The sequence below is a fragment of the Leptonotus elevatus genome, chromosome 4 (genome assembly GCF_054856555.1).
Source record: "Leptonotus elevatus isolate MCC_2025b chromosome 4, RoL_Lele_1.0, whole genome shotgun sequence".
Classification (NCBI taxonomy): domain Eukaryota; kingdom Metazoa; phylum Chordata; class Actinopteri; order Syngnathiformes; family Syngnathidae; genus Leptonotus; species Leptonotus elevatus.
Genome location: NC_141242.1, coordinates 18660938 through 18677989, shown reverse-complemented (window position 1 = coordinate 18677989; position 17052 = coordinate 18660938). Strand labels below are relative to the sequence as shown.

Here is a 17052-nt window from a genome sequence, read left to right as displayed (position 1 = left end):
TTGATTTCCTAGGAACTGATGGACAGCACCTTTAAGTGCATGTTTGAAAATTAAGTTATTTAGAAGAAAATAACTTGCATTGTATGCACCAACCATCTGTGACGGCCATTTTAGTTGGCCTACATACAGCTTGTTCCTGAAGGTTTCTGATAGTGATAACATTAATCAAATCATACAAAAATGCTATTCGAACAAAACGAACAACTGTTATTCTCTGAATGGGAACAGAGCATTTTTGTTGAATTATGAGAATGGCCTAGCTAACAAAAAAGGCGGTGTTCTGTTCGACGGGGTAGCTCAACAGCGGCAGTGCCAGTATCGCGGCGCTTGTTTGGCCCAAGACATCGGTTGCTAGGCAACATCTTGTTGCTTCATGAAGCCTGTTTCCCCCCTTTCTTTCATTCTGTCTTTCTTGGACTGAAATGCAGCGTTAAGCGAGGTAAGTCGTCATGACTCAAAAATATGATTTAATATAAACTTAGCAACCGCACCTAATGGGCAATAAAGCACATGTATGCAGACCAAGATCTATTTTACATGATAAACTCGTTGACCCCCCGTTTCTTTTGGTCATATTTGTGTTAAATACGGATTTAAAATTATTTCATTTATCTATTTTTACAGTCAGAACCTCGAATATGCCTTAAAGGGATCCTACCGTCACCGTCACTTTGTGTGTAAGTTTGTTGGCCATTTGTCTACTATCACCAGCCTCAGCTTTTGGTAGCTACAGCTACACCTGTGAGAGTAATATAAAACTGTATCAACTATTCAGATTTGATATATGGAATAATGTGCAGTTTTGCTTAAATTGCAGGAGAGGAAAATGATTCAAAAATATGCTTATCATTGTGGCTGTACTTGGCAGTGGTGCAAATAAATAACTGCTCTCAGTTAAGTATGATGCAGTAGAAATGAATGTCTTCAAATCAAGCAGCATAGGGAATGACATCAGTTCAATCTGATTGGACACTTTAGTAATTGCTTTGAAATATTTATATTTACAAAATATAAATAGTGTGACATCATCGCTGCATCATTCCCTGTGTCAATCACCAATTTATTGTAAATAAACTACAGCTACTCTTTTCTGTGCTTCAATTTTAAAAGCACTGTTAATGTAGCTATTTTGTTAATAGTGTATTTCATATATTGTAGACTGAATGCTCTCCACTCATAGACGTAGCAACAGAAGAGAAAGCGGACAACAACGATATGCTATTACCAGGCTGAATGCTAAAGAACTCGCAACATATCTTAGCCATCCCCAGATATGCAAATATGCCACCAAGGGGCTGTGAGCATCATGGGGATGACATCTGCCACAACGTTTAGTAAGTGCTAGGATCTTGTGGCAGTGCCACTATTGTCACTTTGTGCATTATCTTATTATGTTCTTGTGTAAAAAGTTATTTTTAGACATGTGTGTAACATTACTCAACTTCAGTACATATTCTTTAATGTTTGACTTGCAGGGCTGGCAGTTTATGACACCTGGTACTCATAGGCATGCTTTACATTTTGCAATTTAGACAGGGAAAACATCAGCCATGGCCGCCGCCCCTGTGATCAGAAATTGGTGGAACAGCTGCCAGTTGGACAAATCTGACAATGACTCCAAAAAAGAGGAGGGCAAGGAGGATGTAGCAGTGAAAAAGCAGCGTAAGGTGTTTTTCATGTGTTTACTGTCCCTAATGTAAAGAGATTTCTTTATTGGATTCTTTTGAGACTGGTTTAAATATTTATAAAGTGGCCCTCAAGCCTAATTCCTGACCATTATTAAGCATAACCTGCAGTCAAATGAGAACATTTGTTTTGAGAAGCTGATGGCAATGTTAATGAGAAAGGTATATCCACATACTTTATGATGGATGGAACAAGAGCTCAGAAATATATTTTTTTTAAAAATCAAACATTTTGGAAGAGATGATTTTTGTGCCTCCTCAGTATCAATTACTCAGAGACTGCGAACCAGGCAGCTGCGTGTAGAGTATGATGGTGGACGCCCAGTTTTTAGTCTTCGAGCACCACTGGACCTGGTTCAGTTCCCATCCATCTCCAGCCCGCGTTGGCCAGAAGAGTGCGAGGTCATCAGTAATGCAATCCATCACATAGGTAATGTAACAAGGATGCTTTATTAGCCCCTGAATAGTCCATAAGAAATCTGATGTTTGCCAATTTAATATTCATGCTGCATTTCTGTTTCTCAGAGTGGGACCCTCCAATGCCTGAACCTTTCTACCAGCCAAGTGGCCATGAAAAGACACCCTTTCCACCTGGGGAGGAGAGCAGACAAGTTGTCTATTGCATTGACCGGGGTAACGTTACATTACTGTACAGCAGGGGTCACCAACATGGTGCCCCCACAGTACCCACAAATTAATTTCCAGGTTTCACAAAGGTAGGTGACCTCTGCTGTACACTAATTGTGAATATTCTTCATATACTCATTGGCCAAGTCTCATGAGAGTCGCATCAAGTACACCTGTGTAAAGATCGTAATGTTTACAACAACAAGCTTAGAAATATGAATTCACCTTGAGAGGCTATTTTCATAATTGTAAATACAATAGATGTAGATCAATTAGACCACCAAAATACTAGAAACAGCTCTAAGTATTTGATAAATCACAACAATAAACATTGTTTAGATAACTCCTTAACCAAAAAAAAAAAAGCCAGAAATTTAATCGTGCAGGTGTTCCTAATGAAGTGTCGTGAGTGTTGATTTAGACCAGAGAGACAAGTGAATATGGAGTTTCATTCTGCCATCTTGTCAACTACTTATTTGGACAATTTTTTATATTTTTTATATCAGCACTTAGAATAACCGTCGAATGAAGTGCTCATTTGAATAACAGCAATAGAAGATTTGCTTGATGAAAACATGTATACATTTATTCTTGACATCTTTTGTTCCCCATTCTTTGAAAGCCGACAAGAGTCCCTTCTTCACATGTTCTCGCGTTGGAGGTTCACGAGTATCTGTGAATAGCACCTCTTCGTCTTCTAATGACGTCAACCAGACAGACCTCTCACTTGAGTTTGAATCACGATTTGAGAGTGGAAATCTTCAGAAGGCTGTGCAAGTGTGAGTCTCTGATAGCGTTTCATCATTTTTTTTTTACTTTGTGGTTACCCTAACCTATGTGTCGTCTCCTGCTCAGGGGTCCCTATGATTATGAACTCACCCTGCGCACAGACATGTACACCAGCAAGCACACGCAGTGGTTTTACTTCAGAGTCAGGAACATGAAAGCTGGGGTGGACTACCGCCTTACTATCGTCAACTTGATGAAGCGCCGCAGTCTGTACACCCAGGGCATGAAGCCTCTGTTCTACTCTGAGAGAGCTGCTCAGGAGACCGCTGTCGGATGGAAACGTATAGGCTCCAACATCACATACTACCGCAGTCAGGTTGGTGGCTTGAAAATGCCAAATATCTCTTCAGTGAGTGCAACAGCAGAAATTGCCAAATGTGTCAATATTTTTTTGGGCCACTTTTGTGAGATACTGACTATGTCTCATAGAGATCCATGTCTGTCCCAATTCAGAATGCAAAGGAAACCAATGAGTCAAGGACCCTTTACTCCCTGACATGGACTCTCCAGTTCCCATATGAATCTGACACCTGCTACCTCGCCCACTGCTACCCCTACACCTATTCACACCTACAGCGTTATCTCAGGCATATTTCATCCAACTCAGCAGTGGCGTCATACTGCAAAGTACGAGTCCTGTGCCACAGTCTAGCTGGAAACGCAGTCTACGTGCTCACAGTAACGTCACGGGCTGGCGACAAAGATGAAGAGGGCAAATCCAAGAAGGCAGTGGTGGTCACGGCAAGAGTACACCCAGGAGAGACGAATGCATCCTGGTTGATGGAGGGATTCCTGGACTTCTTGCTGGGGAACTCGGATGATGCGCAACTCCTGCGGGAAACTTTTGTTTTTAAGGTGAGCAAGTTCAAAATATAACTATATGGTTTAATATATGGGTGATGTGTAGTGTTGTTTTAATGCAGAGTAGTGAAGCAGTTCCAGGAGGTCAAACACTTTCTTAGACGTGTGGTATCAATGCTTCATTCCAGGAATTTTAGACTTCTTCCCTATCATATGCCTCAGGTGGTGCCAATGCTGAACCCAGACGGTGTGGTGGTTGGCAATTACCGCTGCTCTTTAGCAGGCAGGGACCTCAATCGGAATTACAAGACTATGCTCAGGGATTCTTTTCCATGTGTGTGGCACACTCGGAACATGGTGGAAAAGTGAGCACTTTTCATTGTGTATTTTTTCGTATTTTATTGTGTGGTAACTTTTTGTCAGTCACTGCAGGCAATGTGGATTTAGTTCCCACTCAGTGACAGTATACATGTGCAATTCTGAATGGTTGTCTGTAGGGGTGTTAAAAAAATAGTTTTGGCTATATATTGCAATATTACCGTGCACAAAATAAATTTTTAAATTTGGAAATATTCAACAAAACATCTTATTTGAGGTTAGCTTTTAAACCAAGAGTGCCATCTAGAGGAGTAAAAAAAATATCACAGCTGCTTCATAAAGCTTCAATTGTCTGTCTGTCTGTCTGGTTAGCTGCTTAGCTAGCTAGCTAGCCGGCCCATTTAAACCAAGAGTTCCATCTAGAGGAGTCAAACAATATCACAAGTGTTTCATGAAGCTTCATTTGTCTATCACTACTACAACTTTCAAAATTTTGAAGAAAAAAAATTCTCGCAATAATCGATTTATAGATTTGTATCAAGATTAATCGGTATCTAATCGAATCGTGACCTATGAATCGCGATACAAATCGAATCGCCAGTTACGAGGCAATTCACACCCCAGTTGTCTCTTTTATGTGCCCTGTAATGGATTCTTTGCACAAATCCACTACTTCCTGAACTCAACACCACTCCTTCATTTCCTGTCTTTCATGATTGGACAAGATGATTAATCCAGGTGTGCCTGACCTCAGTAACCATGACGACAATGGGCAGACACACCTGGATGAATCAGTTTGCCCACTCATGAAAGACAGGAATGAAAGGAGTGGTATTAAATTCAGGAAGTAGTTGAGCTGTGCAAAGAGCCCATTGGCTGGTAACCAGTTCAGGATGTATAATCCCACTTTTGCTTCAAGTCATCAGGGATAGGTTACAGTTATTAAGTACAAGCAATTAGCAAGCTACGTATTACAGAGTAGATTGCTATTGTATGTAATCAACCAGTTGTGCTGTGTTAGTTTGGACTGAGGTAAGGACTCTCATTCAGGTGGGATTTTAGCAAAACACAAAATGTCTGTAATGGCAGAATGATAAATGTGTAAGTAACATCCATACTGTCTTATTCAGTAATTGCATGCTCTTTCTATACTATTTTGCTTTGATCGACAAGCCATCAACACAAAACACTGAGGTTACTGTTATTTTCTTCCTCAGATTGATGAAGCAGACAGATGTAGTTCTGTACTGTGACTTCCATGGACACAACCGTAAAAATAATGTCTTTATGTACGGTTGTAACAACCAAGATGATGATTTGCCGAAGCTTCAGGAGAGAGTTTTCCCTCTGATGCTGAGTAAGAATGTCAAAGACAAGGTATTATTTGTCACAAAGATGCAATTCTTTTGGTCTGCACGTGCTCAAAATTTCATTCAGAAATTCCCGCGCTCACCTTTCCGTAGTTCTCCTTTGAGTGCTGTAAATTCCAAGTGCAGAAAAGCAAAGAGGGAACCGGGCGGGTCGCCATGTGGAGACTTGGTATCAAAAATAGCTACACCATGGAGGCCACTTTTGGAGGTTCCACACTAGGTTGGTGTACACCTTCTGAATGTGTTTGCTTACAAGTATGCTTGAATTATGTTTTTTCATTCATTCATTTCATTTTTCTCATCAGGTGATAGGAAGGGAACTCATTTTACCATGCAAGATCTTAAAGCCCTGGGCTTTTACTTTTGTGACACCTTACTTGACTTTTGTGATCCCGATCCGACGAAAGTAAGTGAACAGCGCGCAATCTCATCATGATGAAGTTGATCCGGACACATGCATCTGATTCAATGGTTTAATTATGCCGCTTCAGGTGACTTACTGTCTAAAAGAACTAACAGCTCTGTTGAGAGCAGAAGTCAGAGAGCGGGGCAAAGAATTGGACACCACCTTCTCGATCTACGATTTGGAATCTGGGTAATTAATATATTACATTGAGTCACGATCTATCAATATACGGAGCAGTGCTCAACATGAATGAAGATTTGTTAGAAAACCTTGTGTTTCCCCCAAAAAAATTCTAGTATACAAAGTTATATAAACTAATGTGGGTCATTGTGTGCAAATTTGCATACACACACAAAAATGTTTTAATTTTTGTTGCAAAAGTGATCAATCTGTCAATAAAATCTAAAAAAGCTAAATATTACACTACTGTTTATCCTTTATATTTATTATATTATAAGACTTAAAGCCAGCTATAACCCAATTGAAAAATATAGAGTTTACCGAATGAATGAATGTACCTCTCAAACAGAATCAATTAACGTTTATTTACATTGTCATTCCTTAAAGTATAAAGAAAAGTTGTCTTGGATGACATTGATTGTGTAGATTAACCCGAATCACTCATAACAATAACTTGACGTGGACATGGCATACTATGATCCATATGTTATTAAATTCATCCTTTCCTTTGTTTTGCTTTTGCAGCACCAGTGGTTCCAATAGTTCCGATTCTGATGGACTTCCATTACATTTGCTTGCACAGACGGAAACTGTAGACGAAGAGGTACATATGATGACGACCTGCTGCCATGCATAAATATTTCTTCAGTATTTCTATCATGTTTGTCAAGTTATAAACAGATTTGGATAAAGTTGAACAAAAATATGTCTATCTGCTGCTCCTCTCCTCAAAGCTATTTCCAGTTAAAAATAAGAAGAAAATGACTCGCAAAGAAAGAGACAGGCTGAAAAGTAGGATGCAACCCGAAGACACTCAAGATATGGTCGGGCAAGATTACATTCATTGATTTATCCTGCAAATACTGGTAGATGTCAACTGTTTGGATCTTTGCAGGAGCCTGACTTTCAGCATGAGAACGCACAAGACAGCATCCAAGAAAGGCCACTAAGAAGACACCGAAGAAAACGGGAGGTATGACATATGGAATAAATGATATGGCTTATAATATAAGGTCTTGAATGGAATACACATTACTATATCACTATCAACCATTTGCCTGCCAAGGTAAATATTCCAGACAAGAAAAGTGTGACTACAGTAGATACTCGTCATCTGGAGATCAGTCATGTGACCCTTTGGCAAGGCTTTGAACCTCACAAGGTATTGACGTTCATCACTGTTGTCATTTAATATCATTTACCAACACATTAGCTGGTAAATTAATTAACTTGAAACTTACATTCAATGTCCCAACCTAGGTTTTGACTTAAAGCTGCTCTTTGTTTTTGGCCAAAAATACCTTTACAGTAACCTTTTTAGTTGACCATTTATGACTGAAACATCTTCTAATTAGTAGATTAACACCTAGCTGTTCACAAAGGGTACCCCTGCAAGCCTCAGGCCAATGCTTTTCAGATAGAAGTCGGGTTTAAATTTCCTGCCCTCTATCTGCGGATGTGATGTCATGTGCGCGTTGTGTATGTGAAGAATGGAAAAAGCAGTTTCACTTTTCGGCCACAGGTGGCAGTAGTGATTTGAAATTTGCTTTAACTTAACAGTAGTTCTACAAGGCCCTGTTTTTTTTAATTCACCCTGCTGAAGATACCTGAGGTTTTTTTTCAAGCCTCCTATTAACATCTCTGTAAAGACCCCAAAAAAAGATGTGAGCCACCCAATTTGCCTTTGTGTCAGCCCATTTGTTGTTGTTGTTGTTTATAGTTAAATCAGCAATTCCATCCCCCACACGCCAATATCCATTTACCTTTGAACTTTGAACTTTGATTTGTTTATTGAAAATATAAACAAGTAGCAGAAAAAATAAGATTTAAAAGAAGACAGAGAAAGAGAGAAAAAACAACTTTATACAAGCACCATTAGTCATTAGCACAGCACAGCTTACATGTTCAAAAAGGAGTAGGAAGAAGTAAAAACTTATCGAGTCCTACCCCCTTACAAAACAAACAAACAAACACAGACTTATACATTAACAGCTGCACTTATAGATATGTCAACAGTATTGTACATTTAGTTGATAAGCAAGCATTTTTACAGATATATAAATCAGCACAAAGGCTTACACATACATTTTTAATTGCACTCTATTTTCTACATTTGTACTGACTTAAACCTGATTTAAATATTGTTGTTGTACTTTGTTTTTATCCATCCTTTTAAACACAACCAGTGATTCACACCTTTTCAGGTTAATTCCAAAATGATTCGACAAATTTACATCTATAATTGTAACACACCTTTGCTTAATATTTGTTCTTGTTTTGAATTTTTTATAGACACTTATACCCCTTTAAATCATAGTCACTGTCTCTGATTTCAAACAGCTTCTGAATATTGTGGCAAAGTAGGTTGTTGTGTACCTTGTACATTATTTGAGCAATTTTAAACTCAACTAGATCATAAAATTTAATTGTGTTTAATTTGTTGGTTCTGTATATTTTGATCGGTTAATAATTCTTATTGTTCTTTTTTGTACTAACAGGGTAAGTATTTGTTTTGTAAGCATTTCCCCATATTTCCACGCAATAGGTTAGATATGGTAATAATAATGAGCAATATAATGTATTATTCAAAAGATCCTTTTTTTTGTAAAGGATCCCCATCATTTTGGACACTTTCCTTTTAACATTGTCTATGTGGGACTTCCAGCTTAATCTTTCATCGGTAACAATACCAACAAATTTATTTTCATATACTCTTTCTATTTCATTACAATCTACTGTAATTGTGACTTGGTGCTTGACCTGTCTCGTGCCAAAAACGATCAACTTTGTTGTTGTTTTTTAATTTTGAGATCATTTGTTGGTGTCAAATCAATTTTCTAATGATTTGAAATCATTTTCCACCGTAATCAGAAGCTGTTTCAGATTTTTTCCAGAGCAATAGAGAGTTGCGTCATCAGCAAACAAAACACTTTTAAGTATTTCGGAGACACAGCAGATATCGTTTATATATAATATAAATAACTTAGGGCCAAGCACTGACCCTTGGGGAACGCCGTGAGAGATCATCAGTTATTTTGATTGTATGTTGTTGAACTGCAAATACTGATATGTTATCTTTAACCAAATTCATATTTAATGGATCTCACCAGCTATTAACTGTGCTCAAATGACTCAAGAGCCAAGGCACAGGTGGAGAATCCAGGTCCAGAAAGTAAAAACTCTGCCACAGTTTGGCTTTAGCCACAGGTGGTTTTACTCAACCGGCAGGTAAACAAGCTCAACTAGAGGTCATTCAAACCACTAGTACACCATGTAAATGTTCATACAATTATGTTCAAGAAATTATGGTTGGATACATTTATTACACTTTTTGAAAAACTGTACATCTGGGCCGTGACGGAGCCGGTCACTCAATTTACTGGCATGTCAAATTGTGAGTGAGGGCTGCGATTTTGGGGCTTGCACAAATACACAAAGTAAAAAAAATAATCGACGTAGTGGCAACTTGAAATTTGAAAACTCCGTTGCACTCAAAAGTCAAGCTCTTCTTGCACCTGACAAGTGGAAACTTTGGCTATTTTAAATCAGTTTGAATGTTTTTCAATGAAAGTTACACTGAAGTTTTCCACTGCGCTGCTTTAGGGTAAAAGTCGACGTGAGGAAATGAGGGCAGAAGCAGACGCGCGTCGCAAGAAGACAACATGCTCAAACATCAACCCTTATGCAGCGTTTTCACCTCTCAGAGGTGCGTTTTGTATATTGCTTGTATCTAATGAGCACTTTTGCAGTAGCATAAACCCCGTCCAAGAAATGCGAATATGTACTGGAACGGCTCGTGACAGTCGTGCGTTTGTGTGTGCCGACGTTTGCTTAAAGCAGACCAAGAAAGAGACAGAGCACAGTGGAGATACTCATCGAAGCTGCTGCACTTCAGTGCTCTCCTTCAACGTCCTCCAAGATTTTTGTACCCAGTCCAGCATCAGCTGCAGCAGCTTCATCATCAACAGTATCATCATCATCATCATCTCCAGCAACATTTTCATCAGCAGCACCAACTCGGTCATTATCTACATCATCAGGACCAGCATCGTAATCACCATCAGCAGCTGCAGCTGGAGGAGCATCCTCATCATCATGATCAGGAGCAGCAACAGCATCCTCATCGTCAGCGTTATTATCACCATCAACAGCAGCAGCAGAATTTCGCCTCTCGTGAGTGGTGCATCCTTCGCGGTTTGTTTTACACATGCGGAAGTGCCGCGCTTTTAAATATGTGCCTTTTTTTTTAGGGCTATCACCTGACAATGAAACATCTGACAGGTAAAATTTGAACCGCCGATTATGTCTTTTTTTTTTGGTTAGTTCAGACAGCTTCCCAAATGTCTTTTTTTGGTTTCAGTCTTCATAGTCCCATGTTTCACATCGTTCCCTCGAGGCACTTGCCGTCAAGCACCAGCGAGGACAATGATCATCACAGAGACAGAAATTCCTTCGTGACGCCAAATCGTTACTATGTCGACCAGGATCTGCCCTCTGCACTTGCAGAAATGTCCAACAACAACAAATGGCAAAATATCAGCGAAGCGGACTTTGAAGGTTGGTCTTTAAAATTGACATTGTTAATTTGGACTGCACAGGCCACAATATTGACATGAATTTTGAATGTTATGAGGTGAAATTAGGTCAAGCTCTACAATTGAATGAGATCCCGTACATGTGCTGTTCCACAAACGATGCCTTTACAAAGACAATAATGTTTAGTTTTAATTTAGACTGTCACAGTGGTATTCATTTACAAATGTGGCTGACGTTTGCAGTGGTGTAAACCAATAACTATATACTGTTTTTTTGTGTTTTATTTAGTCGGATTGCTGAAACATCTACCGTTTCGAGAGATGAACCGTCGAGATCTCATCTCAGAAATCACTCAAAGAAAGCCCCGTACCCACCCTCATTTTTTAATGCCTCTACTAAGATGCACAGACCTTCAAGGACGTAGGTAAAAACTGTTAAGTACTGTGGATCAATGGATGGGTTTCTTCTCATTCTTTATATCACCATTTTCTATACTCAATTACTGACCAAGCTCCTCTTTCCCCCTGTATTTTGCTTTACAAAAAAATACTTGATGTGAAACTCGCACCCCCATTACATGTACCATTCTTTGAATATTTTTTTTCTTCTGCCCCAACTTCAATAACAGCCACTTTATTATTTTATGACTCTCGTTCAGTACTTCTCAAATTGGGTGGTGGGCCGCCCCTGGGGGTAGAGGGGGCGGGGCGTGTGACCCCAGGGAACTTTTTTCATTTGCTATCCTACAACAAAAAGTATAATTACACATCCACTCCAGTAGATGGCAGTGGCACTCTTATTGTCAGAGCGCGTGCAAAAGTTTTTCCAAGTTAAATCGCATAAACACTTTATGAAGCTGAATTTATGGCACACATTCCGTTATTATTCTCAACTTAGTGACTTACCCATGTTGTACGAAGTAATCAGGACTTTTGTACTGATGCTTTTACAAGATGCGCTGACATCTTGCACAATATCATGCTATGGTGTGACGGTTTGTGTGATAATTGAGGCAAATTATGTCCTTTTTTTTTTTTTTTACCATTTAATTTAGCATGTTTTGAATTTTTCCACAGACCGAGCAATTCGACTTCAGAAGACAGAAGACCAACGAGTGTTTTAGCCCCGAGCAATTCGCCTTCAGAAGACAGAGGACCAAAGAGTGTTTTCCCCCGTGTAGCAAAGCCGTCCACATCCACAGAGTGACATGACGGTGAGTGAGGTGAGCGTCACTGTCAGGCTGAGGATATCAGGCCCTCGAACGCAGGAAGAGCAGGTCACTGATGGCACTGCTCCAGTGAGGCCAGTTGCCATAAGACCATCCCGGTTTGCGGCACTTTACAGTACAATGTTAGGATTGCAGACATTCTGATCAGTGAATGGAACATCTTTATACGGACTTGAAGGAACATGTGAAAGTATCTAGCTAACAGGATGCCGCTGATGCCGAAGTCATTATATAGGGTGTGGTTTAACCTATTCTAAGATAACTTGACAATTTGACTTCAATGTCTAAAATTGAAATTATGCATGAAAAAATTTGTCATGATGGGAAAATAATATGGGTCAGGATAACATTTACTAATGAATACATTTAATAAACAAATGTCAAAAAATTCATGTTTTTATTATTTACAAACATACCAAAACAATATTACAAGCTGCTGACAAAATACAAAAATAAATATCCTTTATCTTAACTCATTCACTGCTATAGACGTCAAAAATTCATTTGAACTATTTCTATTAATTTCACTTTTTTTTCCACTTTTGTTAACAAGAGTATGAAAACCTAGATTGTTTTAATTGTACATTTAGAACAGATATCAAATGTGTGATTAATCGTGAGTTAACTATTGAAGTCATGCGATTAATTACAATAAAAAAATTTAACCGTCTGACGCCCCTAATTTTTAATAATCTTTTCTTTTTTTTTAATTAGGGGCATCAGGCGATTAAAAATTGTAATTGTAATTAATCACATGACTTCACTAGGTAACTCAAGATCAATCACGAATTTGATATCTGTTCTAAATGTACAATACATTTTTTCTAGGTTTTTCATACTCTTGTTAACAAATGTGAAACTAATAGAAATAGTTCAAATTAATTTTTGACGTCTATAGCCATCAATAGCAGTGAATGAGTTAATGAATCCATTATTTATATTTTACAAAACCAAAATGTGACGTTGTGCTTACAGAGTCTTGGACGTTTGAGGTGTTTTGATGTGTCCTAATGTGTGTGAAGTTTCAATCAAACTGGCGGAGATGGAATTGACTTTCTGTATGTCTGACCAAGTCCCGGAGAGCCACAAAACCAGCAACAGCCTGGAAGATTCAAGCGGAAAAAGCATTTTACTCAAGTAACTCACTCATTCTCAAAAATGGAGACGATGGAAGTACCGACGTGACGTCCCACAATTAAAAGCAGCAACATACCTGAGTAATGATGAAAAGCGCTAAAACGATGTGAATGCCTCTCTCCAGGGGCTGTACAAGAATGGCCTCATTGAAAAGCTGAAAGAGGATTTGTGGCAACTGCAGCAAGATGCTCAGCAGCCAAAATCCAGCCAACTCTGCCACCTCCCACAAACAGAAAATAGCATCAATATTGTTTAGCTACCTTGTGCTCATTGAAGTAAATGCATTCTCAAAATGTTATTGCTGATGTGCTACCTTTTCACGCAGGTTCCCCACATAGCCAAGATAAAGTCTGATGGCCTCAATCACAGTCATCAGGATGAGGACAGTCACAAGGATGAACTTGTAGTAGTCAGGCAAAGCAGAATACTACAAAAAAAATCACGGTTAACAAACAATGAATTGTAGATAGTTTAGGGTGACCATATTCCGAAAAAAAAAAAAAAAAAAAGAGGACACTTGCCCCAGGCCTTGAAATTGTGGTAACAATGAGAGAGAGGTACACAGTGTACTTCACCTCCTATTAGTTACGCAATGTCAACCAGACATTTTCTTGAATTTATAAAACCCCCGGACGCTCGAACAGGGCGTAAGAAAATAGTCTGTCCTTTGAATGTTTTAACGCACTAGCTGACTTTAGTTGGACAAGAGGTGGAGGACACCCAGGACTGTCTGCCAGCCAATTGCAGGGCATATGTAGACAAACAGCTCTTTACAATAAATTCATAAATTTAGAGTCTTCAATTAATCTACAATGCATGCTTTCAGAATGTAGAAAGTATGTGGTGGATTCTCTTGGCTGTGTTGTCCTCCCTGTAAATCAATCGATGGTGTGCATTTTAATGTCAAATGCCACCCCACCTCGCCAGGCCCCTCTTAAAAGCGCATATCTAACACACACTTTTTTGGGGGGTTGTTCCCTTACATTTACAAAGTGTTAAAGTGTTTTATTTAGCCCAAGGAACTTATTTAGGTCCATTCTCGTGAACTTCAACTTCTTATTTTTGTATTTCTTGCATGTTATTAGACTCTTGTATTGACAAACATGTCGTCTAAATAACATTAATAGCTAAACTTATGTTTCGTACTTTGAGGTGCAGCATGACAATTTCACTGATCCACCACAGGGGGAAGAACCACATGTTAAAGAACAGAGACATCTGGAGGGGCAGACTTGACAGAACTCGCTTGTCTGGGGGGAAAAAAAACAGACACCGAGAGGTGACTCAAGTGTAGTTGCTGAGTCTTAAATGACATGAGAACGCTAGTTTGATCCAAACAAACAGCATTCCGATCGTTAGTCATGCTAACTCGCTGCTATGCTAGCTGCGTGTTGACTTCACCGTGTGCTGACGACGTGTAGCGCTCTTTCGTTGGAGATTGACTCTGGTCCACAAAGACATTACGAGAAAAATCCTCCAAACGTCTTCTGATGGTTTCTGGTATGTCCATTGTTTAAAGAGCGATGGTTCGCACAAACAAAACCGGAGAGAAAGCGACACTCCTCTTCCTGTTCGCAGACAGCAAAGGCTGCTCTTGTCTCCATGGCAACCAAGCACCAGTGGCACCACTGGTTTTCTGCTTTGTTGTTTTGGGGCTACATTCTCCCAAATGCACTCTTAAAACAACAACCTTGGTTTTTAATACACTAACACTGATTAGTTAACATGATTTTATTTTTGAAAGATGACCAAATCCATTCACTGGGCCAGCACAATTATACACTAAATCAGAGGTGGGCAAACTTTCGCTACTTAAAAATAGACACGACGAAAGTAATTCGTTGATGAGTTTAAAAAATTGTTTATTAATACATTTACTGATAAAATAATTTTCCTTCAAATTTGGTTGTATTACAAATTATTGTTAATTATGAATATATTTAAATACAGTAATTAATTATTTGAACAATAACCATTAAATCTCTTTTTAAAATGTACTGTTTACATTAGATGATTTATCAATTATGTTATAAATACATAAAACATTGTAAGCTTTTGAAACATTTTACTTTAGACCAACAGCACCACTGTTGTTGCAACACTGGTTATTTTTGGCCTGGTCGGAATACCAGTTGCAAGCCCAAGTGTAAACTTTTGAAACGTTTTACTTTAAGGGGAGAGATTTGTCTCAAAATTATTCACACAAATATATTCGCGATTTTCACGTTTTTCAAATCCACAAATTTATGCGTGATTTTCACGTGTTTGTTAAAGATGCATTGTGCAGTTTTAAAAGGTCATATTAAAGGTTTTTCTACATCATGCATGCTGCACCAATGCCCACGTAAGTACGAAGAGCCCTGACTGTTTTACTGTGACTGCACCTATCAGCTTTTATCTTCCCTTTTTAGTAGTGTGCGGACCCTCACACTCCTGAATTTCTTTGGGGAGGGGAGGGGCGGAGTATTTCTTGCCTCATTTGAAGTCATGTCTACGTTTGTCAACTGTGGCTATCGCTTTAAGATCGTGCAGTACTCACACGTGTACCATGAACACGCCTGAAAGATGCTGCAGTTACGCTTTGGGCCAGAGGTGGCAGTCACAAGTAAAAATAAAAGTGACAAACTGCACAAAGATCCTGTAACGTATGCATTTATCATGACTATTCAATTCTGCTTGTGAATGTTGCGAATCGGCGGGCAAGCGCGTCTATTTTTGTGACAAACCACATTGTTTCAAGATATTCACATAGGGCAGTTCTAAATAAACATTAAAGCCCCACAAAGCAAGTTACAGTTTTCCTTGATTACATGTCACATGATCTATTCTGTTACAGCCATGGGACATGCAGCGATCAATGTAAACAAACACGATTTAACAAGATGGAGTTCATTCATCTAATGTAGCACAGTAGTTGTGATAGTTTTAACACTTTTATTAAAGCAACACCTTGATAAAAACAAGTTTAAAGAAGTTCTCCCATTGCCGACGAGCTCTTGGTAAGATGCTGCCAATTTAAAGTGCAAAACGACGATGTCATGACAGAGCATGCGCACACTGGATGCAGCCTGGCTATTCCGATTGAACTGTTTACATGGGCTACGTTCACACTGGAGGCAAATGCGACCCAGATCGGATTATTTTGGGCCCAAATGCGACCTGTGTCTTTTTTTATGTCAGTCTGAACGGCTTTATTCCGATTTTTTCACATCCGACCTGGGTCACTTTCATATGTGGTCCTAGATCGGATACATATCTGAATTTTTGCAATGCGACCACAGTCTAAACGGCCAGGTCGCATATATCCGACCTCGACGTCATCAAAAGTCCAATATGCGCTCCACGCGGGCGGGGGCATTAAGCTTGATTTATGCTTGACACATCCGCGAGGTCCGCACGGCTCGGGAGACTTATGTGAATCAGCAAAGTTGTTTCGATTAACATGTTGTGACTTTATATTTGACTTGAATTTAATTCCAGTTGAAACATGAAGTATAAAGATGACATTTGCGGTGGTGATATTAGTAATTTAGCCACGCACACGGCTCATTTATGTGCGTGGCCATGACGTGACGTCACCGTTAGGGAGAGAAAAAAAGGAGAGATCTCCGTGAGATGAGGCGCTGAATAGGCTCGCCTCATTTTCACAAAATATTTTTACCTCCTCCTGCATCACTCCTCTGTAGATATGAGATGGTAAAAATATGAGCCCCGATGACGTGGCCCTGACACGCTGGACCATACGTATTTACTTCCGCAAACACAGCGCTGTGAGTGACGTATCTTCTTCTGCGCATGCGGGTCCCTTTGGGGACGCATTACGTCCACACAGCAGACAGACTGAGGTCGCAATTAATAGGTAATGTGAACGCTTATTCAAAAATTGAGCATTAAGACCTGCAGTGTGAAAGTAGCCATGATGCTCGTATAGTTTGCGTATGCATTCACAGTTACTCACAAATCACCATAAAACAA

General features: G+C 39.3%; 2 protein-coding genes across 8 annotated transcripts; one reads left to right on the top strand and one right to left on the bottom strand.

Annotated features, from left to right (window-relative positions):
- The first annotated feature begins 320 nt into the window (after nt 1-320).
- On the top strand, nt 321-15474 carry agbl2 (AGBL carboxypeptidase 2). 6 transcript variants are annotated; one of them, XM_086074300.1, is made up of 26 exons: nt 321-439; nt 625-677; nt 818-893; nt 1159-1334; nt 1533-1662; nt 1948-2115; nt 2211-2318; nt 2935-3091; nt 3168-3417; nt 3555-3956; nt 4125-4267; nt 5438-5597; nt 5684-5810; nt 5896-5996; nt 6082-6185; nt 6702-6780; nt 6911-7000; nt 7072-7149; nt 7243-7338; nt 9780-9882; nt 10017-10349; nt 10427-10457; nt 10537-10733; nt 11001-11136; nt 11789-11925; nt 12916-15474. In XM_086074300.1, the coding sequence occupies exons 5-25, from the start codon at nt 1551-1553 to the stop codon at nt 11916-11918; spliced, it is 3105 nt and encodes a 1034-aa protein (XP_085930426.1). In that variant the 5' UTR covers nt 321-439; nt 625-677; nt 818-893; nt 1159-1334; nt 1533-1550; the 3' UTR covers nt 11919-11925; nt 12916-15474. The 6 variants fall into 6 exon arrangements, with proteins under 6 accessions (XP_085930426.1, XP_085930422.1, XP_085930423.1 ...); XM_086074296.1 differs by having other exon boundaries at nt 10014-10349; XM_086074297.1 differs by having other exon boundaries at nt 10014-10349; nt 11789-11934.
- Nucleotides 11585-17033, bottom strand: tmem17 (transmembrane protein 17). 2 transcript variants are annotated; one of them, XM_086074304.1, is made up of 5 exons: nt 16739-17033; nt 14224-14327; nt 13391-13504; nt 13154-13297; nt 11585-13042 (listed from the first exon to the last, which is right to left on the bottom strand). In XM_086074304.1, the coding sequence occupies exons 1-5, from the start codon at nt 16872-16874 to the stop codon at nt 12965-12967; spliced, it is 576 nt and encodes a 191-aa protein (XP_085930430.1). In that variant the 5' UTR covers nt 16875-17033; the 3' UTR covers nt 11585-12964. The 2 variants fall into 2 exon arrangements, with proteins under 2 accessions (XP_085930430.1, XP_085930431.1); XM_086074305.1 differs by lacking the exon at nt 16739-17033 and adding an exon at nt 14479-14923 and having other exon boundaries at nt 11594-13042.
- Between the last annotated feature and the right edge of the window lie 19 nt (nt 17034-17052).